The sequence below is a fragment of the Camellia sinensis genome, chromosome 12 (genome assembly GCF_055761805.1).
Source record: "Camellia sinensis isolate YWXY chromosome 12, ASM5576180v1, whole genome shotgun sequence".
NCBI classification, from domain to species: Eukaryota; Viridiplantae; Streptophyta; class Magnoliopsida; order Ericales; family Theaceae; genus Camellia; species Camellia sinensis.
The window spans coordinates 32,232,453-32,260,242 of record NC_138972.1 but is presented as its reverse complement, the minus strand read 5'-3'; the positions used below and the strand labels follow the sequence as shown (position 1 = coordinate 32,260,242).

Genomic DNA, 27,790 nt, shown 5'->3' with positions numbered 1-27,790 from the left:
CATCTAGCTAGGGTTTGGGTTTCTAGATCTAGGGTTTGAGCAAGAAGAAGAATAAAAAGAAGAAGAGAAGGGGTTGCGGAATGGGCTGCGAGAGATATTAGGGTTGGGAAGGAGAGGGATGGTGCTAGTTGCAGAGGGTGGAGAAGGGCAGAGGACGACAGAGGGGTGGACGACAGAGCTGGGGAGGCGCGATTGGATTGGGGAGAGTATGCTGGACTGGAGAGGGGATGGCGGTGGCGGCGGTGGCGGCGGTGGCGGGGGCTAGAGAGGGGTGATCAGATGGCACTGGCAGAAGGAGAGAAATGCTATGAAGGTGGTGATGATCGGAAGAGAGAGAGGTGGTTGGGTGGTCGGCAATAGCAAATGTTAGGGTTGAATTGAGAGAGAGGGAGGGAGGGAGAAAGAAATGGAGGGGTGTATTGGTAATTTGATTAAAGGATAGAAATATAATTAAAAAATTAGAGAAATTGTATGAATTGAGAGAAATGGTGATGTGTAAATAGAATTACTCCTAAAATTAGAGAAATGAATATTATAGTAATTTTTAATTAAGATATAATTGTCATTAATTTAATTTTTCATTAAGGCCAAGTTTGGGAAGACTAAATAAGTGTACTTTTTGTCTTTTTAGACTAAAAAGTTGAGGTTGAAAATATGAATGTTTGGGTTAATTTTTTGACTTTTTATGAAAAAATGTGTAATAAAAAATTGTAAAAATTGATTTGTAGGAGAAAATTAGAATTGGGAGTTGTGCAGCCGTAATTGTTGACTTTTGATGAATAATGATAACTTTTTAACTTTTTGAATAACTTTTTGAATTTTTAATTTTTTGAGGTGTTCCCAAACTTGGCCTAAGTGTGTTGACTGAGTTTATCAGGATGTTGGAAATAGAATTTCCCGTGAGGGATGGCCGAACCAAACACATACAAAGGTTTGGCTTTGTTAGGTGCCATCGCCTTTCCTTTGTATATATTTTTTTAAAAAAAACAAAAAAGAAAAAAAAAAAGCCAATAAACTATTTTTTGTTTCGCAAAACATGCCTTCGTCTAGTCTAGCCTCAGTGCTTTGCTCACAACCAGAGCAGGGGCAGCGACATCTCTCTCTCTCTCTGCTTCCAGATCTCCAGAAATCCGTTGGATCCATCGAGCCCAAAGTAGCAGAGTGATAAAAGAGAAGATAAGAATACTCTCAATCGATACATGTATGATCTATGTGTCAATAAACTAGCGCCATTGCTATAGATTTAGAGAATCTTGGTTTTGGTTTTTCAGCTGAAACTGAAGTTAGAGATGGAAGGGGAGGAGAGATGGTGCGTGGTGACTGGGGGTAGAGGCTTTGCGGCTAGGCATTTGGTCGAAATGCTCATCCGATACGACATGTTTTCTGTTCGTATTGCTGACTTAGGACCCTCCATCGAACTTGATCCCTCCGAGGACATTGGAACCCTCGGTCAAGCTCTCCGCTCTGGCCGTGCTCAATACGTCTCCGCCGATCTTCGCGACAAGTCCCAAGTACTCCAAGGTTACCCTTTCTATCTCTTTTTCATTCACTTTCCATCCATTGTTGTCTACCGGTGTGTCAACCGGATGACCAGCTGGAGACCGCTCTGATGACCGGCATTCACAAATTCGGGCAATTCGGGCGAGCCCAAATTCGGTGGATGTGGCAATGCTCTTGCAATAAATAGACTAATGGGTCAATCAAATTTTCATTTTTTGCTATATATATCTCACATATTAATCCTGTTTTGTGCTTTTAGTATAATTTTTTGGGTCTCTTCTGTAGTTTGCCGAGGAGCTGAGGTTGTTTTCCACATGGCTGCTCCAGATTCATCCATCAACAATCATGAGCTTCACCATTCAGTTAATGTCAAGGGTAAAAATGTTGCTTGTGGGGAGTGCATTAGGAATTAAATTTTTTGTGAATTTTAGAAATTAGTTGTTTTTCTCCGCTTTCATGCTATTGATTATATGTAGTTCAATTGTTTTTCTGATTATGGCCTACAGGAACACAGAATATAATTGATGCTTGTGTTGAGCATAAAGTTAAGAGACTTATATACACTAGCTCTCCTAGTGTGGTCTTTGATGGAGTTCATGGAATAATTAATGGGGATGAGTCATTGCCATATCCAGCTAAGGTACTTTGTCAAAGTTGTGTGTTGCAAATCAAGATCAACTTTATATGAATCCTGGAATATGATTAGCAGCAGCAGAAGAACTTACTTTATATTATTTTATATATATATTTAATTTTTTTGTATAACTGGTTGAAACAGACTTATGAGTGCGTTTGGACTACTTTATGCTATTTTCTTCACCCCCCAACTTCTCATTTAAGATTTAGATCAATTTCTAATTTTTCCAGAGAGCAAGCTCTCATTGCTTCTTATATTAAAAAAAAAAAAAAAGAAGATAAAAAGTACCAAGGAAAAACAAAACCAGTACTTTGTTGCCCCTGTAAGTTGGCCATCCAATTCTGTTCATAGGGAAGTTGCCAGTCAATGGGTTCTCACCTTCTTGAACCTCTTTTTTTCCATTCCATCATGATTCTCTCTCCTTTTTCACCTTTTCCTCTCCACTTCTTACATTTTATCCTCAAACTCTCTATGTAAAGTGAAAAAAAGAAAACAAAAGAAAGCCAATTGTTTGAAAAGTTTCCTTATTTAAAATCACTAAAGCATCTCCAATCCTTCACCGAATCTTTTATCAAATTTAAATTTGATGAAAAATTTGATGAAAATGACCTCCAATCATTTCATCAAACTTTTATCAAATCAAGTTTTCACCAACATTTTTATCAAATCAAGGCAAAACAAGTTTATCTTCAAATCAAGCTTTTAGTTAAATTTGTTGAAAAGCTATTGGAGCATCACATATCAAATCATGCTTTTAATCAATTTTTTACCCAAATTTAATGAAAAGAAAAAAGATGAAGGATTGGAGATGCTCTTACATCTTGCAAACAGAAGCATGAATGAATTTACAAGATAAAAATTTACAGGATAGGAGAGGAAATAAAATAAAGAAACAAGACACATAGCATATGCCTAATATCCCATGATTACACAATCATGAGATTTTTATCCTAATTCCTAATTCCTAATTCCAACACTTCCCCTCAAGCTGGACATTTAATAAATCCAGCTTAATAATAGATGATCGAAGTAATGTTGGACCAACAGACTTTGTGAACATATCAGCTAGTTGCTCAGAAGAAGAGACAACTGGCGGACTCACAATACCAATCCAAACCTTTCCTCGAATAAAATGTATGTCAACCTCGATGTGTTTCATTCGCTCATGAAGTACTGAATCAGAGGATAACATAATAGCTGATTTGTTGTCACAATACTCAGCAAATCCTAACTCTGTAAGAATAGAGCAAAGCCACAAAACCTGCGCCATTGCGCGATACTCAATTTCAGCAGAAGATCTAGAAACAATTGCCTGTTTCTTACTTTTTGATGAGATAAGATGGCCACCATAAAAAGTACCAAAACCAAATATGGACCGTCTATCAGTTCTAGATTCTGCATCAACGAAACTAGAGAGCCTTTGAAAAATAATCCCAAATCAGGAGAAATCTTCAAATACCGCAAAATGTGATGAATGACATCAAGATGTTCTATACGAGGTGCATGCATAAATTGACTCAACACTAACCGCAAAAGTCAAGTCTGATCTAGTGTTAGTCAAGTATATGAGACGGCCAACAAGGCTTTGATACATGCGTGGATCCTTCAGTAACTCGCCAGACTCTAATGTAAGCTTGAGGTTTGGATCCATAAGAGTAGAAGTTGTTTTACACCCTAGCATACTAGTGTCTTGAAGAAGATCAAGAACATACTTTCTTTGGGACAGTGAAATCTTCTGATGAGAGCGAGCAACCTCAATACCCAGAAGGTATTTGAGAGGACCCAGATCCTTAATATCAAATGCTTGACTCAAATCCCTCATTACTTGTGCTATGCCAACTGAATCATTGCCTGTAAAAATTATGTCATCAACATACACAAGTAGAATAATACACTGACTAGTGGGATTCTTGTGAATAAAGCAAGTATGATGATTAAAGTGGCATTGAACAAATCCTATGGATAAAATAACAGAGTTAAAGCGGTTGAACTAGGTTCGAGGAGACTGTTTAAGCCCATACAAGGACTTGCGCAGTCAACACACTTTTCCTTCATACTCCTTCTCAGCCCGAAAATCGGGTAGGGGATCCATATAAATAGTCTTAAGTAAGTCCCCATGCAGAAAAGCATTTTTGACATCCAGCTGATGTAGAGGCCAAGAATGGGTGGCAACAAGGGAAATAAGAAGCCGAACAAAGGTAAGCTTGGCGACCAGTGCAAAAGGTAGCCCCCAAAATCTTTGCTAGGAACCTGAGTAAAGCCCTTGACAACTAGTCGTGCTTTGTAGCGGTCCACACTGCCATCTGTAAAATACTTAATAGTGAACACCCATTTGCAACCAACAATCCTTTCACCAGATGGAAGAGAGACAAGCTGCCAGGTCTGATTCTGTTCCAAAGCTGTCATCTCTGTTTGCGTAGCAGCCACCCACTTGGGATTCTGAAGAGCTTTTGACACAGAACGAGGAATAGTTGCCAACTCGAGCTTGCCAAGGAAGGAACGATAGATAGATGAGACACTGGCATATGAAAGATACTTAGAAATAGGATGATTAGTACTACTAAGATACCCAAATCGATTAGGGGGATGTCTATCACGATGAGGGTTGCGACAAGGAGCAGTAATCAAAGGGGAAGAATTACTTGACCCACGTATCAGAGAGGCTGTTGGCAGAGGACAAGGATGACAAGAATATACCTACAGTGGAGGAAGAGGAGAAGAAAGAGGAGCCTCAGTAGAGTTAGCTCGTGAAAAATGGGAGGAGGCTGAACATTAGAATCCACTAATAGGACAAGAGTGAAAAGAGGAATAGCATTTTGCGCCCACATGTTTGAATATGAGGGTAAAGAGTTTGCTTGTTATATGGGATCCAACGCATCTAGCAGAGCGAAACAACGTTCCATTCTTTTCGGCGGCATCCTTCCGCATGGGCGGCAAGTGGAATCCTGCATAGAAGGGTGAGTGCGAAAAAAGGGAACCTCATGAAACATCACACAAGAATGATAGTACTTACGAGTGCTAGGATCACAACGCCGATACCCTTTCGACATAGTGGAATACCCTAACAAGATACAACTAATGACCTTATCATCTAACTTAGTGCAACTAGGACTTTTGTTCTGGACAAAACCAGTACACTCAAAAACCTAAGGTATGAGAGGAAAGAGAGTCCTAGTAGGATGTAAGACCTGAAGAGGAGCAAGATCGTGCAAGACACGACTAGGAGTGCGATTAATAAGATAAATTGCGATAAGAATAGCATTATGCCAATAAAACTTATGAACATTCATACCCTAAAAAAGATAACGAACCACAGACATTATGTGGCGGTTTTTGTGTTTGGCAATCCCATTTTGTTCAGGAGTGTTAGGACAAGCAAGTTGTTGAAGTATACTAACCTAATTAAGATGGGAATGAAAAGCATTAAAGGTGTATTCTCCACCATTATATATTTCGAACAACAGTGTGGAACTGGGTTTTAACCATTTGGAGAAATTGAACAAATATGGAGAAGACATCAAATTTACGCTTAATAAGATAAATCCAAGTACAACGAGTGTGGTCATCTATAAAGGTCACATAATATCCATGGCTAGACAAAACAGTAACACGTGAACGGCCCCACATATCCAAATGAATGAGATCAAACACAGAAGGAGCACAATGCATACAAAGAATGTAAGTACTACAAGCATGTTTTGCTAACTCACAAACGTCACATTGAAACTAATGAGTCTTACAAGCTTTATTAAAAGTTGGAAACAATAAACATAAATACTAAAAATTTGCATGACCTAGACAGACATGCCATAATACTAAAGTCTTAAAAGAAAAAACATAGGAGGATGAATCCTCAGGTAACACAGAAGTAGAAAAACTAGAAAGAGGTGGCTGATCTAGTGGATCTCTAAGGTAGTATAGACCATCACTCTCATATCCTTGCCAAAAATCCTCTTCAAACTTAGGTCCTGTAATAAGCAAGAATTGGGTAAGAAAATGACAACACAATGAAAGGCTTTGGCAAGTTGGCTCAGAGACAAAAGATTATATGCAAAGTTAGGAACATGTAGCACAAGATAGAGAGTAATATCAGGAGATAAAGTAACACCACCTCGATGGCGAACAAAAGTAGTAGAATCATCAATGAGACACACAGTTTGGGTTGCAGCAAGAACTAGAGAAGAAAGGTAGGAAAGTTCACCTGTCATGTGATCATTAGCCCTAGAATCCAGAACCCAAGTAGGACGTATAGAGTGAACATGGAATGCAGTAGGAGTACTTGTAGCCAATGTGGTAGTCGAGGATGATGGCCCTGGAAAATATCATAGAACCAAGCTAGGCCTAAAGCTGACTGATCTGTATCAGAAGGAGATACAAATCTGGAGCAATAAAACTTGAGACAGTCTCCACAACAGTAGTGGTGTGAGATGAGTCAGACGGGCGAGCACGGGAGAAACATTGTTTTTACTCAGGATGAAGTTTGAAACAGCTAGCTTGGACATGTCTCGGTTCTCTAACAATGATGACAAATTACCTTCCTAGTAGAAGGACGAGACCCAGTCTGTGCAGCAAGAGCCATCTGATTAGAGGAGGCAGGAGGCTCAGGAATTGGAGAAGAAACAGGCTAAACTATCTGGCAGTGGCACTCATTACTATTAATAATAGCAAATGCCTCACAAAGAGAAGGTAGAGGAGATGTGTTTAAAATTTGAATGCGAAGAGACTCGAACTCAAAGTTTAAACCTATCAAGAACTGGTAGGTATGCTGTTGAGCAAGTCGCTTGGTCACAAGTGAAGCAGCCTTGGTCAGAAGATTAGTTTAAGGCTTATATTGAGCCAACTCTTCCCAACGGGCTTGGAGATACCCAAGTATATCGAGAAGCACGAGCAATATCCTGATAGAGCTTAAAGATGCGAACATCATTATGAGCATGCGCATACATCTAGGATAAGGCGCACCATCAACTAGGAATAGTATCACAATATAGGAACATATGATAACTTTGATCCTCCATGGAATTGAATATCCATCCCAAGATAGTGCAATTATCAATATCCCATTGAATATGTTTAGAGTCTATAGCGTCCGACTGAGTAGTGGTAGATGAAAACCAATGAGCTTTCCCCTTTTTCCCTAAATAGAGAGAATGGCTTCAGGCAGCAAAATTTCTCCCATTTGACACCATGCTTGTGATACGATGAATAGGAGTGTGGTGTGAGAGAAAAATCTGGATTAACCGGAATGGGTTTAACTGATACTACAGTAGGAACATCAGATGGAGACTTAGTCGTGGTGTCTAGAGAAATATGTGATGTGTATAATTATCAATCCAAAACAATACACAAATAACAGAGCAAACACATCAGACAAACGGCGTAACTAACCCAACAAGTGCTATCGAACAACCCGGTAGCCCACCAACAAAAGAATGAAGGAAAAAGTGCTTACCACATCAGCACCAAGTCCCGAAACAGGGACAGAGAGTGCCGAATTGCCCTAGAGGGGCTGTTGGCCTAAACTAGTGCTACCGAATTGCCTAGGGATGGCTGTCGGCTTTAACCCAAGTAGTGGGTGGCCTGTTCAAAGGGAAAGAAGGGGTTGACGGGTTGAGGAGAGAAGAGGAGAGGAGTGGGTAAGGGCCGAAAGTGAGAGAGAGAGGCTGTCGAAGGCAAGAGTGGGAGAGAGACTGTCGGAGGGCTTGGGCAAGGATGAGGGGAGAGAGAGAGAGAGAGAGAGAGAGAAGGGTTAGGGTTAGAGTTAGGGTTTGGTACCAAATAGAATATGATGAATTGAATGGCTTAGTCTAGAATGGAGACTAACCTGTGTATATATACTGATAAAGATTTATAAGATAGGAAAGGAAATAAAATAAAGACACAAATCACATAACATATACCTAACATCCCGTGATTGTAATCATGGGATTCTTATTCTAATTCCTAATTGCAATATCCTTCACCAAATTTTTCATCAAATTTAATGATGAAAAACTTTTATCCAATCACCAAATTTTTCATCCAATCATTTCATCAAACTTTTATCAAATCAAGGCAAAACAAGGTGTTTTTTTTTTTTTTTTTTTTTTTCCAAATCAAGATTTTAGTTAAATTTGATGAAAAGCTATTGGAACATATCAAATCATGATTTAAACCAATTTTTTTACCCAAATTTAATGAAAAGAAAAAAGATGAAGCATTGGAGATGCTCTTACATCCTGCAAACTACTTTCCGATCACCCTTCTTCTATTTTCTCTACATATTACCAATTCATGTTGATGCAGAATATAAGAAGCTCAAGGAAGGCTAAATTGAAAGAAGGGATGATATTTGAACATTGGCATGATTCCAAAGAGATCCTGATAGGAATTTTATATAATAATGTTTCTAGTATTATTACAGTCTTATTTTATAATTATTTTTATGTTTTCTAGAATTTTTATGTCAGGGGTATTTTGTTAATTTTTATTATTGTTGTCATGGGTTGTAGGGGTCACCCATGAGTCAGCTTGGGGGGTCAAGTTATTTAATTGAGTTTTATTTATGTTTCTTATTTGGTCTTAAATTAGTTTTGGAAGTCTAAGATATTATGGTAGTTTTCTTTTTTGGTTCTAGTTGGTTTAGGAGGTTTCTAAAATCTATATAAAGTCGTGTAATGCTTCTAATTCAATAGAGGTGATATTTTAAAGAATTTTGAGAGCTTTGAAGCCTATTTGGGTTTGTGTGATGCAACCCTAGCCTTAGGTGTGATGGCTATGGAATCTAGGTGTGATGCCTAGACCTATCTTCTTCTTCTCTTTCTTTCCTTTTTTTATTTTATGCACTTTTAACAGCCCAAAACACTGTTCACAGTCCCTAAAACAGCCCCCTAAACAGTGCCAAAATCTAAGTTTTCATGGTTAAACTCTGACCCGTTTAACCCTACTTGTACCCTATACTCTTATTGCAATGTCAGCCATAAAATCCAATTAAAATCAGCTCCAAAAGCCTAGATTTACGGCTGTCCTACTTGTCCTACATCACATGTATATCTAAAATTAATTTTGTCTGCAACTGCTGCAGCACAATGATTCATATTCTGCAACTAAAGCTGAAGGAGAGGCACTGGTTATCAAGTCAAATGATATTAATGGGCTTCTGACATGTTGCATCCGCCCTAGCAGCATTTTTGGTCCTGGTGATAAATTACTTGTTCCATCTTTGGTATCTGCTGCGAGGGCAGGTAAATTGAAGGTAACTTAATTTTTTTCATCTCTGGAACTTGTCACATTTTTAGTGTCTCATGTATAGGTTTTATAATGTTCTACAAATTCATATGGTTCATTCTATGTTGAGTTAGCAAATAACTAAATTTTTGAATTATATGAATCCTTTAAATGATCACTAAATGATAAGATTTTTGCGATGTTGTACTTGGGGAATGTGAGATATCAAGTAGTTGTGCTGCATAAATTGGCAATTTTGTAAAACACAACCAACTAGTTTTCATGTTAGAAGTTCCTTTCAACACACAACCAACTACTTTTATTTTTGAAGATTATAAAAGAGAGATCAGAAAATATACACTATACAAAAGGCATACCCCAGGACAACTCAACAACTCAAAGCTAAACAAACAAAACGCACATTCCTACTACCTGAATAGATTTAATTCACTCCATGCTTAAACTACTAAGCAACAAACAAACAAAAATAAAGAGGCTAACGGGAGCCAAGGAGAGACATGCACCAACAAGCCCACTCTTGAGAAGCATCATACAATGTGCCAACCAATGAAGGGTGACAACAGAAGCCCACCCTATCTGTCAGCAAAGTTAGTACTAGGAAGCTTCCATTCTTGTTGCAACCATTTGTTTGGTTGATCACTTTGCACACCAGTAAGGATCTGTCAACATTCAGCTTGATATTCTCTACAATAGTTTTGGAGTCTATATATAGTTATTTTGATAAAGCCTTGTATTTCTGTCCTACGAGATTATATGAACGCTGGTATCAAATAAACATCTCTGTAGCAGTTTTGTCAGGATTTTATGTTTAAGGTGAGATGCTGCCCACTCAACCAAGTCCTTTTATCTCAATCTAGGCCATTGGATGTTGCATTTCTTGCACAATTGATTCCAGATTCCTCCAGTAAAAGAACAATAAAGAAACAGATGATCATGTTTGTCAACGTTTACCTACGGGACACACATCTCATGGATTGAATTTTCCATCAGCTTATCTTAAGTGTCGAGACGCTCTGATATTGCAAGCCACAAGATAAAAGCATGTCGAGGAACATGCTATGGAATCCAAATCACAAGACAGTTTGGTTATGAGGTCTTAAAAGCTGCCAAGCATCACTAACAATAAGTCTTCCATGGCAGTCATGCATCCAAATCCAACCAATGGTGTCTTCTCAATCAGAATGGGGAACAAGGTTGGGAGACATTTTTCTTTATAACTCAATCAGCTCCACCCAGCTTGCACATGGCCAGTGCCATGCCACCTACCTTCTTGTATTTTGGCAGCAACTCGAGCTTTTCTCCCTAACCTAGGGTCATATATAATCTGTTCACCCTTGTACACAACAATAGGACCAATGGGCAACTAACTATCAAACCAGCAGGAGATCTTCCTGCCATTGCCTATATGGTGCTTGATAGTCGACATAAGGTCTCACGGTGTCATGACCCAAACCCGCCCCTATAGGTTTAGATCGTAACCGGCTAGTAATCCCAGATTCCCGGCCTCAAAGATAAAATCAACACAAATATTTAACTAAGAACGGGGCCAGAAGCGGAAGTAGACTAATAAATTTTGGCCAATGAGCTGTGCATACATGACGTATCCAGACATCACATTTAGTTAATAACTTGCATCCAATCATTTACAAAAGATAGTGCTCAGCCAAGACCATTCACAAGATCATTATTATACAAACTCGAAAGTTTAAATACAAAACACAGTCAACATGACCAACAAAACAAAAAGGACAAAAGCCTCTTGCGTGAGGCATCCCCCCCCCCCCCCCCAAAAAAAAAAAAAAAAACTTGGTATCACAAGTTCACTAGGGCTGAGGTTGCACGTCTCGCTGCTCACCTACATACATATATATACAGAGTGAGTTAAAGCCCAGCTAGTAATGCCAGTATAAAGAGGTTAAATGAATGATGTCTAGTATAGTACAAAATCAAAACACATGAGTTCGAAGCAAATCATAACTGAATACTTCTTGTATCAAAGTTCGCAAATCATAATCATAGGTGGTACATCCATTAGTGCACGAAGGGACCACATGGGTCTAATGAAGGGACCATATAGGTCTACATCAGAGATCTCTGTAATGAAGGGCCACTGTATTGTCCCTCCCGGGCGAGGGCCATATAACATAGGCCATGGTATTGGTACCCCCAGGCAAGGGCTACATTAAAAATGCCACCATTACATTTTGAAAGAGACAATCATTCATTCATAACGAAATGGCATTTCAAAATAACGATCTTGCGGTAAACCTTTAATAACATATCTTTACAAAAGTACTACTCACAATGGGCTGGTATTGACAATAGACCTCGGTTGACCATCTACACAAAACACATAACACAAATACACATTGAACACACGTTTGAAACAAGTAACGTATCTTCATTTTATTCTCTTGCGCTTGTTTCTAGCTTATTCCATGATTAAGGATGTTCAAATGATGCAAAAGAATGCCTAAATAGGCATGAGGATGCAAATATGCACTTATAAGCGTTAGTCAAAACTTGTTGAAAATAGGGTCTTCGCTCGAGCGCACACTTGGTTGCTTGAGCGGCGTGGCCTGACTGCAAAAGTACTGGATGCTCAAATTTAATGCTTGATGGTCGCTCGAGCCAAGTGCTGAACAAAAGTGGGTTCGCTTGAGCGCACACTTGGTCCCTCGAGCCAATGGCCAAAGTTTGCAAAAATACTGGATGGCTTCGATGTTTGCTCGAGCCATGGTTCCTTTGCTTGAGCGAACTGGGCGAATTCTGGACTTTCTAAATTTGTGTTTGAAGTTCAAAACCAATGCTTTCATGTTCAAAACTTGCTTGGTTGGTCTCAAAAGCTTAGGAACTCATTACAAAACATGAATGGTTGGAAATTATAGAACCATGATCTCAAATGCTCTTTCAATTCTTCAAAACAAGGTTCAAACATCATGTTCTTGACATGCATGTAACAAACTCAACTCTTTCCTTTCTAAAACATGCATATAAGGAATGTTGAGTGTAAAAACATGAAGAACTCTAAGAATTAACATGTGAAAGTCCCATGCATGTGTGAATTTGAGAAAACCAAGTTCAAAGGATGAAGAATCATGCATGCATGTACACAAGTCACTTGAATTCACTAAACTCTTGTTGCTTCTAGCTCATTTCTTTCAATTACATGCTAATGGTCCTACAAATTAGTGAATTCATTTCCGTATATGGATTATCTTCATGAATTATAGGTAAAGATCATACCTAGAGCTTGATTTGGGCCATAGTTGAGCTTAAGCTCTTCAATTTCCAATTAATCCTCTTGAATTCTTCTTCTCTCTCTAAAATGTTGAGTTCTCTCTCTAACTCTTAATTTTCAGCTCAAAAGATTGTAGAGAATGAAGTCTAAAGCATGATTAGCATATATATATATAGGTGGATTAGGCTTAGTTAATTAATTGTGCTTAAGGCTAATCAATTGGGCTTAAGTCTAAACAATTATACTTAATTATTCTAATTATTTTGATTTGAATGAAAATTTAATTAAGTGCTTGTTTGGCATGTACGAAAAAAGTGCACTTTTTTTGCATACATACACTTATTTGGGTCACATCAATCAACATCTCTTCTCTACTTTTCTACTCACTTTCTCTACTTTTCTACACATTTAAAAAATAAAAAATAAAAATAAAAATAAATAAGAAATAGAAAAGTGCACTTATTTAGAACATCCCAAACATCTCGTAAAATTACCATATGGTTCTAAATATTCCAACTAGCCTATTGAATTAATCAATTTTGGTTTCTGAATTCGTTTAGGCTTTCAATTTCGCAATCTACGTCGGCATTCAAACAAATAATTCGCAAACTAACAATTAAGTATCAAATAAACACATAATCATGCAATAATGCTCAATAAAATATTATGGAAAAATAATACGAAGGTCAGGGTCGTCACAGTCTTCCCCCCTTAGGAAGTTTGGTCCTACAAACTTGAGTTACCTTTATTTGGAAACAATTTCGCGTAGCATTGTCTCATTTCATCTTCATTTTCCCACGTTGCTTCTTTCCCATAGTGTTCTTTCCACTCAACTTTCACCATAGAAATGAGCTTGTTTCTCAATTGCTTGACTTGCCGATCAATAATCTAAATTGGCTTCTCTTCATAGATCATGTCATCATCAAGTGCTGTTCGGTGGTAGTTTGTGACATGGAATGGATCTCTAAGGTATCCGCAGAGCATTGATACATGGAAAATGTTGTGCATCTGTTCCATTCCTGGCGGTAAAGCAATACGATAAGTAACAAGGCCAAGTCTTTCTAGAATCTGAAACGGCTCGATGCAACGCGGAGTTAACTTTCCTTTTCTGCCAAACCGTGTTTGCCCTTTCATTGGCGTTACTCGAATGAACACGTGATCTCTCACTTCATATTTCAAATCTCTCATCTGATCAACATAACTTTTTTGTTGACTCTAAGCAGTCTTGAGCCTCTGTTGGATGATCTTTATCTTTTCAGTTGTTTCTTGTACAAGTTCAGACCCATACAAAGCTCTATCACCAACCTTGGTCAAGCAAATCGGAGACCTATACTTTCTTCCGTACAATGCCTCATAAGGTGCCATGCCGTTACTCGAGTGGAAACTGTTCGTATAAGCAAACTCTGCCATTGGTAAGTAAGTTTCCCAACTGCCTTGAAATTCTAAGACACATATACGAAGCATATCTTCCAATGTCAAGATAGTTCTCTCGGTTGGCCCATCAGTTTGTGGATGAAAAGTTGTGCTGAATCTCAATTATGTGCCCATTGCCTGTTGCAAACTTTGCCAAAATCTAGAAACAAATTTAAGATCCCTATCCGACACAATAGATACTGGAACCCCATGTAATCGAATGATCTCATCAATATAAAGTGGCAAGTCTATAGGCATTTAATGATGTTTTCACAGCAAGAAAATGAGCTGATTTCGTCAATCTATCTACAATAACCCAAATAGCATTCATACCTCTAAATGTCCGAGGTAGACCAACAATGAAGTCCATGATTATATGTTCTTACTTCCATTCTAGAATGGGAAGAGATTGAAGCAAACCTGCTGGTTTTTGAAGTTTAGCTTTTACCTGTTGACATTGAAGGCATTTTTTTTTTTTTGATAAATGACATTGAAGGCATTTAGAATTGTAGTATGCAATTTCCCTCTTCATATTGGGCCACCAATACATTTGTTTCAAGTCTTGGTACATTTTAGTATTCCCCAGATGCATAGCAAACATTTATTTGCGAGCCTCTTCTAAAATTCTTTTTTTCAATCCTGCATCATTAGGTACACAAAGTCTTCCCTGAAATTTCAATATTTGTTCTTCAATGGAGAATCTTGGTTTAGGCATAGTTTCAAACTCATCACACAGTTTATTTAAAAACTGATCATCTCTCTGTTTCTGTTTGATCTCTTCAATAATCACCGGTTGTGCGGACATTCCGGCCAAAACACTGTCTTGCTCATGATACACAACTTCTATTTCAAGTTTGTCTAGATCTTGCAAAATTTCCCTTCGGTCTATCAGCAAACATGCCAAGGTTCCCGTACTTTTTTTGTTCAAAGCATCAGCCACTGTATTAGCTTTACCTGGATGATAGTGGATTTGCAGGTCATAATCTTTAATTAATTCAAGCCAACGTCTTTGTTGCATATTAAGTTTTTTCTAGGTAAAGAAATATTTTAAGCTTCTGTGGTCCGTATACATTTCACACTTAGCCCCATATAAATAGTGGCTTCAGATTTTCAATGCAAATACTACGGCAGCCAGTTCCAAATCATGTGTTGGGTAGTTCTTTTCATGTGGTTTTAGTTGTCGGGATGCGTACGCAATCACTTTGCCATTTTGCATGAAAATACAACCCAAACCTCTATGAGATGCATCACTGAAAATTACAAACCCTTCAATACCTGATGGTAAGGTAAGGGTTGGAGCTGTAGTCAATCTTGTCTTCAGTTTTTGGAATGCGGATTCCCTTTGATTTGTCCACACAAATGGTTCTCCCTTTCGAGTAAATTGTGTCAATGGCACATCAATTTTAGAGAAGTCTCTGACAAATCTTTGGTAGTAACTTGCCAAAACCATAAAACTACGAATTTCTGTTACGTTAATCGCAGTAGGCCACCCTAATTTTCTATGGGTCAATAGATATCCCTTCTCTAGTAATAACATGCCCCAAAAATGTAACTTCATTCAACTATAATTCACATTGCTTAAATTTCCCATAGAGTTGTTTCTCCCTGAGTGTTTGCAGAATTGTTCTAAGGTGTTGTTCATGTTCTTCTCTACTCTTTGAATATATCAAAATGTCATCAATAAAAACTACAACAAATTCATCAAAAAATGGTTTAAAGGCTCGGTTCTTTAAGTCCATGAAGGCTATAGGTGCATTGGTAACTCCGAAAGGCATGACTAAAAACTCATAATGTCCATACCTGGTCTGGAAGGCAGTCTTCTCTATGTCTTCAGCCTTAACTTTCAATTGATGGTATCCTGAACGCAGATCAATTTTTGAAAATACCTGAGCCCCCTGTAACTGATCAAACTAATTGTCAATCCGAGGCAAATGATATTTATTTTTAATGGTTACGTTGTTGAGTTCTCTATAATCAATGCATAGACGGAGTGTCCCATCTTTCTTCTTCACAAACAACACAGGTGCACCCCACGGTGATGTGCTTGGTCGAATGAACCTTTTATCAAGTAATTCCAGCAATTGTACTTTCAGTTCTTTCATTTCAACAGTTGACATTTGGTATAGAGTTTTGGATATGGGTTGAGTACTAGGCATCACATCAATCGCAAATTCAATTTCTCTATCAATTAATTGTCTAGGTAACTCTTCCGTAAACACATCAGAAAATTTTTTCACAATTGGAATATCATCTAAAATAGCATTTGAAGTTTGAGCATTCAAAATACTACACAAATATCCTTGACACCCCTTGTTAATCAGTTTTCGTGCTTTCATGGCAGAAATTAGGTATGGTAGGGGAACTACACCTCTCCCCTCAAAATAAAACTCATCCTGTCCCGGCGGTCGGAATATTACACGTTTAGAAGCACAATCAATGATTACATAATATTTAGACAACCGGTCCATACCAAGAATAATATCAAAGTGTGTCATGTCTAAGGGCAATAAATCAAGATATAATGTAGCATTCTCAAGCAAGATTTCACATGCAGGATAAACAGGTGTGCTGATACATTTTTGTGTCTTCAGCAAGTATCTTCTTGCCAATTGTGTCTCTTTGTCAGAGGGAATCTAATTATTCTTACTTGCAGCTTGTGTCTGTCAGTGTGATGGCTGCAAGAAGACAGCTAGCTGTCAGTGTGATTGCTTTGGCTGGCCTGTTGACTGACATGGCAGATTACCCAAATTACATTTCCTTTTGAATGAATTGTCTTTCAATAAACAGGATGAACCTCACATTTAATCTTTAGGTGGATTGGTTCAATAGTAAAATTTTGATTGGCTGAATAGTTGATTATCCATCTGATTATGATTATAAACCTGGTGCATTTTCTTGATGATGCCCTTTTTGGGGATCCTTGAATATATGGAATTTAGGCTTTGTAAACAGTTGTGTTCCATTTGTTTTTTTCATGATCTTGCTTTATATTGGTATTGTCCTTTTCACTCTTCTATAAATTCTAACATTTTTTTTACCAAGAGTTGTTTGCTACCCTTACCTCCTCCAAAGGGGGAGTTGTAGGATTCAAGTCCCAGTTGTGACATGGGTATATATATTTTACTTACTGAGAATAAAAGGAATGAAAGAGAGAAGAAATTGATTTCACTTTCATATTTTTTTGTTCCATTTCTATGCAGTTTCTTATTGGTGATGGCAAAAACATGTACGATTTCACTTATGTTGAGAATGTGGCACATGCCCATATATGTGCTGAAAGAGCTCTTGCATCAGAGAGGATAGCTGCAGAGAGAGCTGCAGGGCAGGTAATGTTTGGATGCTTTTCAAGTTTTGCTATGGGTTGGAAATTATTTAGTTGAGTCAACCCATTTTTAGCTGCCCAATGTTCTTCCTATTTTTAAAGCAATACATTAATGAAGAGGAACCAAGGGGGTGTGTCTATGAGCCCAATCCAATTTTAAGATTGTTGGTTGTTGCAATAGCAAAGATAAAGCCATGTCACGTCTCGATTTTTAAAGTATTAATTCAGTGGAAACTAATTAACTTAATTTTGATCTTTTAATAAAAAAACTCCTGTTTAATCTCTGTCATTCGCAAAATCCATTTACTTGGCAAATTTTTTTTAGCTTGTCGAAAATTTGATTTACCTCAAAAAATGTGTCCGAAGGCCATTACTATTTTAAATTCGAAAATGTGGTCCATTTTCCCTTATTAATGAAATCTTGACTTATAGTGACAAAAGTAACGAATTTCGGGTGGTTTGCATTGGGAAACATGTCCATAATTGTTTTTGAAGAGAATTATTCTTAACTTCAGAAATAATAAACCTCCAGTCAAATGTATAGCTCACCCTCACTAGGCACACATTCCAATAAATGAAAATGCAGTATGCTATAACAATCAGAAAGTGTAGGTTACAGACCATTGAATAATTTACATTTAATCCAACAAACAATAAAATAAATCCATTCTAGTTGCTCATTTATGTGATAACTGATAAGTAATGAAATTAATACATTTTATATAAGAGTTTAACCTTCTAACTGGAAAGTGGTATATATTGCAAGTCATACATCGGTATTTAACCTATTCAGAAGATACATCATATGTTTGAGGCATGGAATCTAAAGTTGCTTGTGACATACAAGACACGGGTTCTCAAGTGGCTTTCCAAATGTGGTTTACATGTGAAGCTGTATGTATAACATACAAGATATTTGGGGTAGTGGTCCTCTTTTCTGAATTCTGATCATCCATTGGACATATTTTTTATTAGGAACTAGGCCAAAACATGGCGTGGTCAAGTTTGATATGTACTAGGAAATGTAATTGCATTTTCTAATTCTGAATGAGTGCTTTAATTGCAGGCATATTTTATAACTAATATGGAGCCAATCAAGTTTTGGGAGTTTGTCTCACTTGTTCTTGAAGGTCTTGGTTATGAAAGGTACTCAACTTTCTTTTCCCCCCATACCTTCCATCATGATTGTATTGAGTTGGGTTTTTACCTCTTGAATGTGTCCTCTCCAAAACATTTTACTATCCAAAGCTGCTTTTTGTCTAAGTTGGGTCATTATTTTTTAAAACTTATAACTGACATGTCAGATTGAGTTCAACTTTGGCAACAATGACCTCCTCCATTAAGTTGTGACAGCTGTCAGTTTTATGAACTGCTGAACACTAGATGTGCTATTGAACTTTTAGATTTACGCCAAAGTAAGACAAATATGTAACGTTGATTTAAATATGAATGCCCTACGTATTGGGACATTGGAAAATAAATTTAGCTAGAAAATCATACAAGCAAAGTGCTTTTTTTTTCCTTTCCTTTTCTTTTTTGTTTTACCCTAGATGCAATTGGCATTTCCCCGCAAATCTATTTGATGGTGCTTGTGTAAAAATAATGCTTTTACCTATTGATTTAAATTCAGACATTGGTTTTCTTACATGGAGGATTAATGAAGTTATATACATGTTGAGCCTTTGATGTAGGACCAACTGCATAGATACATCATACTGCAAAAGGGTTTTCCCAGGGCTGATTATTATTTTGTTAAGCAGGTAGTGTTATTTGTTTGGTTTTATGTGGCTAAAGTTTTGTGAAAATATAGGACTGGGCTTGTACGGGTGTAGAAAAAGGAGAAATATTGTTTGGGCATTTCTGGGTCTGTTAACAAAATCAGCCTATCAGGATTGAGGAAACTGTAAGTAGGGGCTGATTAGAATTTTGTTAGGATGCTAGGGTTGAGTGATTCATGAAAGGTTGGTGCTTGAATGATTGTTTTTCAGAATCTAATGAATAGTTGTTGTGAAATACTAGTCAGTCTCTATTTTGGGGTGTTAAGTAGGCAAGGAAAATGATGTTTGTGGCTGTGAGGAGTTCCACTGAGCTGCAACTAAGGGCTGGTTAGATTTTTCCATGGTGCTAGGGTTGAATAATTGTATATAGAAAGGGGGAGTGATTGGTTTTCAGAATTAATACGATGATTGCTGGAGTTAGTAGATGGTGCCTATTTTAGGGTTTTAAATTTAAGAATTTCAGCTTTGGGAGTAGGCTAAGGTTGAAGAATCAATGGAATTATACACTGACTAAAATTTAACTTAAAAATTCTGTTTGCAAATATTAGAGGAGGAAGGAGAAGATACAAAGCATGAAAAAAGTAGGAGATATAGACTTTTGCATTAAGCATGTTTGGGCAATTAGAGTTAATTTGGGTCCTGATTTTATGTTGCTATTGAGTATATTAGGAATAGAGTTGTGGACAGAATTAAAATGCAATAACCACTAAGAACATTCTAGATTTAATAAAGGCTACACTGTACATAATAATTAATGTCCAACAAATAGCTTGACCTATAAGAGGACCCATAAACAATACAATAGTTCATGTCCAGTAAATTTGGAAATTACCAACTGATCATCAGCTACTGAAACCTGAGTACGTGGACCACACCCTGTGGCAAGCCCTTTGGGCCCCACATGTTCAATACTTTACTTACATGGTAGACCTACAAGGCACCACACATTCTAATAGGACTAATTGAGGATGTATGCCTTGCCTAAGCGGGGGCATACATACCACAATAAAGAGTCTAAGGCCAAGTTTGGCATAACCTAAATAATACAAAAAGTCAAAAAGTCACTATCCTATTTAAGTCACATCATCTTATTTAAATCACATCACCTCTCTAACACATCGCATCAAATCCAACCCAAACCTAACCCATATAAGCTAATAAGTCAAAAAGTACACTTTTTTAGAACATTCCAAACCAACCCTAAGTATGAAGAGCCCCAACAACAGGAAGCTCCATGGCCTACCTCAAGCCTATGGTCCTTCATACCTTACTAACTACCGCCCAATAGCAATGAAGTCAGGCCCTTGGCTCGCTTGTGTTCATTGGGCTGCTGAGGATGAGCCCTTGGCTCTCCCAGCATTGAGATGGGCCTTTGGCTAACTCATCCACTCGGTAAGGTCATGGAGCAGGACCTAGGCACCATTGCTTGGGATCACCGGAGGATTATAGATTTGAGGCTAAGGTCATGGTATCGGTAAGGTCTTGCTTAACTGTCTTCTTGCTAAGACAACTCCACCTTAACCAGGCTTAGAGGAGGTGATATGGACCTTAGACTCATGCCTTTGCTGTATACATGATACATTGTCTTCGTACCTGCCAACCTGAACCACATATGGCAGTAGGGCTGATATCAGCCTCTGGTGGAATTGGGAAGAGCTGGCCACCTATGTAACAGGTTGCTTAGGCTTCAATGTTCCCGGAGCTTATACAATGTATCATGTATATGGGCCGGCAAACAAACTCCAATGCTAGTAGACTACACCCAGATGTTGGATTTGGAGTTTGCGGCTCTGCTACCTGCTTGATAAAAAATTGCACACTCTTGTTCCTTCTCTTTATCTGATAGTTGAATCGAATGGTATATACAAGTTTTGAATCCTCTACCTCCTCTTCCTTTGGAGAATAGAAGTTTACTGCAATCATATGTTTGTTTGAGAGAGAGAAAAACTTAGGGAATAATTAGACAATCATCCCCGTTATATTGATAATAGGTAGCATACAATTAAAGTCTTGGAGGCACAAATAAAGAAATAACAGAATAAGGAAATAACAGCTAATAGAATAATTAATACACAATAACCAAAGATAGTATTCTAACACTCCCCCTTAAGTTGGTACGAAGATATCTCTCATGCCCAGCTTGCCAAACACATCATGGAGTGGTTTGCTTTCAATTCTCTTGGTCAAAATGTTTGCTAGTTGTTCAGCTGACTTAACAAAAGGAGTACATATAGTGTCACTGGTGAGTTTCTCCTTAATGAAGTGGCGATCAATCTCCGCATGTTTCGTTCGGTTATGCTGAACTGGATTGTGAACTAAGTTAATAGTAGTCTTATTATCATAGTACAGTCGCATGGAATCAGTATGACTTATCCCCGGATCACTTAGCGGCAACTTGATCCACAAGAGTTCACATATACCTTTTGCTATGGCTCTAAACTCAGCCTGTGCACTAGACCGGGTGATTACATTCTGTTTCTTGCTCCTCAAAGTAACCATATTACCTCCAACAAAGGTACAATAACTAGATGTGGACTTTCTATTAGTTACTGATCCTGCCTAATTAGCATCTGTATAAGCTTCTACCCGAAGACGAGAATGGGATAAGTAAATGAGTTTACCCATTAGTCTCTGAAAACTCTCCCTATCAACAATAGCTCCCCCACTATCATCATTAAGTTTCTGGTTTGGCTCCAGTGGTGTATCACAAGCTTTATTCCTAAGCATCCCAGTTTCTTTTAACAAGTCAAGAACATATTTCCTCTGACAGATGAAAATTCCATCCTTGGACCTGGTAATCTCAATATCTAGGAAATATTTCAGATTTCCCAAGTCTTTTATTTCAAACTCGCTTGCCAAATATTTCTTCAACTGGGGTATTTCCTTACTATCATCTCCTGTAAGCACTTTGTCATCGACATAAACAATGAGAGTTGTAATCTTACTATGTGAGGAATGCTTCACAAACAAAGTGTGATCAGCCTGACCCTGTTTGAAGCCGTATTGGAGCATAGCCTGAGTGAATCTCTCGAACCAAGCCGTTGGAGATTGTTTAAGACCATATAATGACTTCCAAAGCCTGTATACTTTACCCTTTGTCTGATGGTCCTCAAAGCCAGGAGGGATTTTCATATACACCTCTTCTTCTAGTTTATCATTTAAGAAAACATTTTTTACATCAAACTGATGAAATGACCAATCCAGATTAGCTGCAAGAGAGAGTACTCTGACTGCATTTATCTTAGCCATTGTTGCAAATGTCTCTTGATAGTCTACTTCATAAGTTTGAGTAAAGCCCTTTGCCACTAGTCAAGCCTTGTAACGCTCAATTGAACCTTATGTTTCACAGTATACATCCATTTGCATCTCATAGGTCTTTTTCCCTTAGGAAACTCAGTTAATTCCCAAGTGTCATTGTGGTGAAGGAGTTTGGAAATACTCTTGGATCTTGAAGAACGTTCATGATCCTCTGAATGCCACCTGAAAATGGGATTAACACTCCGGTCGGGGGTGCCGAAATTAGCACTCCGACGGACAAGTTAGTATATGTCTCTTCTTTGCTTGCGTCTTAAGTTTCTTGAGTCTGTTCTCATATACCTCTCTTTGGTTGATGTTCCTTTATTTATATTCGCCTCTGGGCCCTAGGGTCGGGCCCACTCTTAGTCCATCGCAAGATTGCTCATTCGGCCCTTCTGTCGTACGCCAATTCCTACTTGGCTCCTTGTTCAACTGGTTCTATGGCCGATTTATCTATTCAGCTTGATGATCCCCCTGGGTGGAGCCATATAACCTATATCCTGATTTTTCCCAAATTCATTTGGCTCTTATACATAAAGATTTATTCGGCTCCCACAATTGTCCCCTAAACATCCTACTAACGCCAGTTAGTCGGCATGTTTGGTTTTGAACTTGGAGAGTCAAAAAATATGGCGGCTTCCCTTATTCCAACGCAAGTGTCAGAACGTTCACGCTTTTTATGAATCATTATAATTTCCCATCCCTTCGTACACTTCATTCATTTAATGCGATTTGAAACCGTGTTGTCCCTTCGAATGTATGTTTTTTGAATACGCAAAGCTTCTTGGTTGCCTGCCAGTCTGCCTCCTTCATTTCACGACCACTGCAACTTGTCCTCGTTCCTCATTGTCTTCCTTACTTCTTGTAAGTTCTCCTCTTCTCCATTTCGACTCCCCTTTCCTTGTTTGTTTGTTTGTTTGTTTTTTTTTAGTTTAGCGTACTTCCTATCCTCGCTAGGATGGCGAAACATCTGAAAGCCCTTCTTTCTATGGATCGAGTTTCTGGTTTTCGACGCCATATTTCCATTCTCGATGACGTCCATCTGTCACTCATGGCAGAGAGCGTGATTGACATGGAGAGGACCGATGAGAGTACAATCATCTTTCCTCTTCTGTCCATTGTCGACGACAGAGTTCGTTTCCCCCTTCACCTGTTTTTGAGGGCTGTTCTTCGTCACTGGGGTCTAATCCCTTCTCAGCCTAACATAAATATTTACCGAATCATAATGGGTATTGTAGAACTAAACCGACGGCTTAGGCTCAATCTTGGAATCCCCGCTATTCGGCATTGCTATGCCTTGGCCAAATCCTCTGGCCGACAGGGGCGCTACTTCCTCAGGGCCAAGGACACCGACTATCATTTGGTGACTATGTTTGCCAGCTTTGGCAAGCGTGTTGACGATGTCATGGTCGTTGTCCGAGGCAACTGGGAATTCGGCGAGGGCGAAGATTGCCTAGATCCCGTGCCTAGACAAAAAGGCGAACCAGGTGGCCGCATAGCCCTCCATGTGTATTTGTTATATATTTATCCGGCTTAGATTCTATGCACTTACCGTTTTATTTATGTAGGCAACGATTTGAAGAAAGTTCTGGTCTTGGCCGATGACGCTGTACTTGCGCAAATCAAAACCGCGCTCTAGTTCTTTGGCCGTCCAAACCTCCAAAAACAAGGGAGGGCGGCCCACATACTTTTGAGATACGAGCCAACTTACTCTACGTTTTCGGCCACTCCAAGGGGCAAACAGCAGCTTACAGCACTTATTTTCCCGAACTTCAAAAACCTTAGGCAGATTGGTCTGGAAGCTTCAGATTCAGAGCTGGCGGATGAACAAATAGCCGAAGAAGTCGCTAAGCAGCCGAAGTCCACCCTGGACAGATCCGATAATCTCGGGGAGGAAGTTGACGAGGCTCTAAATTTGGCTTTTGAGGAAGTCGGCCTTAATCCACCCAACCCTCCATCCACTTCGGACCGAGTGGACGTCTCCTTTGAAGATATTTTTACCGACTTAGGGGACCTTCTCGACGTATATCCTGAGAACATAGCTGGGGAGTCGCTCACGCAAATGGCTAGGAGGAAAAACGCTGAGAGGATGGCCGCCCAGAGGAGAGCTGAGACCAACTAATCTGAACCTCCACCTGTTGCCGTGACTGAGTCATCTCCGCCTACTCCTGTGGAAGAAACGACTCACATTGATACGACTGAAACGGAGCACATTGATGACCAACAAGGCAATCAGGAGGCCGAGAAGAGGGGGGAAAAGCATCTTGCCGAGCACGAAGTTGACTCTGCAGAAAACCTAACCGATAAACAGCCGCGCGTAGAGGATTTGTTCGGCAGCATCTGCAGTCTGGCTCTATTTCACTCCCTTTTGTCACCTTGACTCTACAACTGACTGATTTCTTTACCAAGACTTACACCACTGTTCCGTTTCAATTTCTTCTTGTCAAACTCTCAATGTTTTCTGGTAAAACATCTTCAGTTTGAGCAGGGTTTGAGAATATATTGTGTATATATTGTATATATTAAGAAAGATTTTGTGGAGTAAATATTCCTATTGATTGTATTTTCTTTTTCACTCATAGGTCTAGGGTTCCCTTCGTAGATCTAATACAATGGAATCGTATAATATTTGAAAATTAATGCACATATACAAACATACTGACTGAAATCTATAAATCGAATAGGAGAAAGGAGATGATGCTTTTCACATAACAATGGAATATACATTGTTATTCTGAATTCTTACAATGGGAACTTACAGTGACTTGGCAAGTTACTATTTTGTGTAATTTACATCTTTTTGTCTGCTTCCTAGTGATCTGGTTGTTCAGGTTATTATTTATTGAGCTTTTGGCGTGGTCCAACTCGTACGATTTAGATAATAAACCTCCTTGTATTAAGTTGTTTATCCCTGAAATCACTGTTTTCAAAAGAGGAAAATAGGATTCTTTATCTGTTCTCGTGGAAAAAGAATGCAAACTTTTGTGTTATGTTCGTTGTGTGCGTTGATATACAATCCAAAAAGCCCTACATCTTTTGCTTCTCCATATTTCTTCTTACATATGGAGGCAGGGATCATATGATGTGTAATTTACAATGCCTATTATTTCTAATTTCATTTAGTTTGCAGGCCAAGAATTAAGATTCCAGTCTATGTTGTTATGCCAATTGCGCATCTGGTCGAGCGGACTTATAGGCTATTAGCCCCATACGGTATGAAGGTTCCACAATTCACACCATCAAGAATCAGACTTCTCTCTTGCAGCAGAACATTTAATTGTTCAAAAGCAAATGATAGACTTGGCTACACTCCTATTGTACCATTGCAGGTCTCTTCATAAACCGTGAAATGAGTGACATTTACTTTTGAATTTTTCTAACATGAAGTTGTAGAATATACTAGTGATTTCTCTGAATGATTTAATCCTAGTTTGGTTGCTTTTGTGGGATTTTTTAGACTTGCAAATACACACTAAAGTTCTCCATATAGGTTGTATTGTATCATTTTTGGTGAACATCTGTCAATTGCGGACCTTTGTTTCTGCGCTAAATTTCTTGAGTCTTATTAATCTGAACCTAGTGATGATTAACTCTTAGATGGGGAGTTGCTTAATAAAATGTAGGGCAAATTTCACTTCTCCCCCTTGTGGTTTGGCCAATGTGCAGATCACCTTTTTGTCATTTGAAAATAACCACATAACCTCCATGTGGTTTATGGACTAAAGCACACAGTTACATTTTTCGTCCTAGTAACCGGAGGTGCAATTCACATGCCATTGTTGAGACTAGGTGTGAATAAAATGATTTTTCATACAAAAATAGCACCTATAAATTTATAGAAAAACCCCCATCTTCTACATTCACAGACAGCACTGTCTCACTCTCCAAAACTAATGCACAACTTCCTTTGAAACCAACCACCAAAGGACGAACCAACAAATCCCATTGGAATTAAAAACCAATGAACAGATTGCAATGAACTCAATGTGTAATTGGTTTGAAAATAATGGGCTCAATAGGCTTGGGTCGATCCGACAGACTTGATTCTTTGTCCAAGTATGATTTTGCACACAACCTGAAGAATCTTCTTTGTGTATTTATATAAATAGACACGCCATATATAACAAAGAAAAAATAAATCCAAATTGCAACCAATGGTATTTTGCTAAGAGGCATGGACATGAATACGCGGCATGACACGAACACGACACAGATACGCCAACAACAATTTTCAAAAAATGTAGGACACAACATGTGGGGGACACAGATAAAATATATTACTTTGTATATCTATTATTTCATAAATATGAATATATCATTGACAGATAATAAAAAAATACAATATGACGCTAATTTCAATAAATTTACATTGTTTTTCTTTTAGCATTGTCTCCTGAAGTTATTTTGTTCAAACTTATAATTAGTTACGTGTGCCTAATCGATGGATACGTATGTTCAAGTGATGGACATGTGTGTCCTCCAAGTGTCTGGGTCTTAAACATTCTTTAAAAAATAGGACATGTTTTGACGAGTGTCGAACACGTGTCCGATGAGTGTCGGTGTTCAACACGGACATGACACGGACACGCTACCTTTTATGAAGTGTTTGTGCTTCTCACATGTCTTTATATTTGAGAAAAGATTTATGAAGCATATAGCTTCCATTGATCCATCAAAACCCTATCAATATAGTGAAAACATAATTGTATATTCGTGACAGTTTGTCGGAGTTTGGATGGAGTTTGCTACAATTGGGAACCATGAAAGAAAAAAGGGAGAAAATATGTACATGTAGGTTTAATTCTGAAGCGAGGAGATCAATTCAAATGTTTAGTTAACAGAAGTTATTGTGTGTCCACGAACCACACGAGTGTTATGTAGTTATTTCCAAATGACGAGGTGATTTGCACGAGTCAAACCATAAGGAGATAAAGTGAAATTTGTCATAAAATGTATTGATAAGGGATGGTGAATGTTGCCATGTTTAAGTGGCCATGAAAGTGTTTTTCCTATATTTACTTTGATTAGATTATTTGTGACATGCACCATTTCGTGAGTAACACAGACACATCGACACGATGATTTTCAAAAAATGTCGATATGCCTGTTACATATTAAAAATGTGTATATTTTTATATTTATTATTGTAAACATATGAATATTTTATTCAAAAGTAATGAAAAAAAAGCTACATAACATTAATTAAAATTGAAAAGTCATATATTCCATAACTTAAACATTAAAATATCATTCATGTAACAATCACATTCTAAAGAATGCAAAGCAATTATAGAATATTGAAATACGTATGATATATTCATTTCATAAATATTTTAAAATATATTTAGAGTGCCCAAGTTGCATTATGAAATATTTTT

General features: G+C 38.2%; 1 protein-coding gene across 1 annotated transcript in view; it reads left to right on the top strand.

The window, feature by feature from the left end:
- Positions 1-901: 901 nt before the first annotated feature.
- Positions 902-27,790, top strand: part of LOC114313733 (3beta-hydroxysteroid-dehydrogenase/decarboxylase) — a 40,298-nt gene continuing 13,409 nt past the window's right edge. The window contains exons 1-7 of the mRNA XM_028260145.2: positions 902-1,521; positions 1,786-1,875; positions 2,007-2,140; positions 9,198-9,368; positions 17,216-17,341; positions 18,404-18,483; positions 25,543-25,741. Of these exons, the coding sequence (XP_028115946.2) occupies positions 1,290-1,521; positions 1,786-1,875; positions 2,007-2,140; positions 9,198-9,368; positions 17,216-17,341; positions 18,404-18,483; positions 25,543-25,741 (1,032 nt within the window). The 5' untranslated portion in view covers positions 902-1,289. The remainder of the gene's footprint in view (positions 1,522-1,785; positions 1,876-2,006; positions 2,141-9,197; positions 9,369-17,215; positions 17,342-18,403; positions 18,484-25,542; positions 25,742-27,790) is intronic.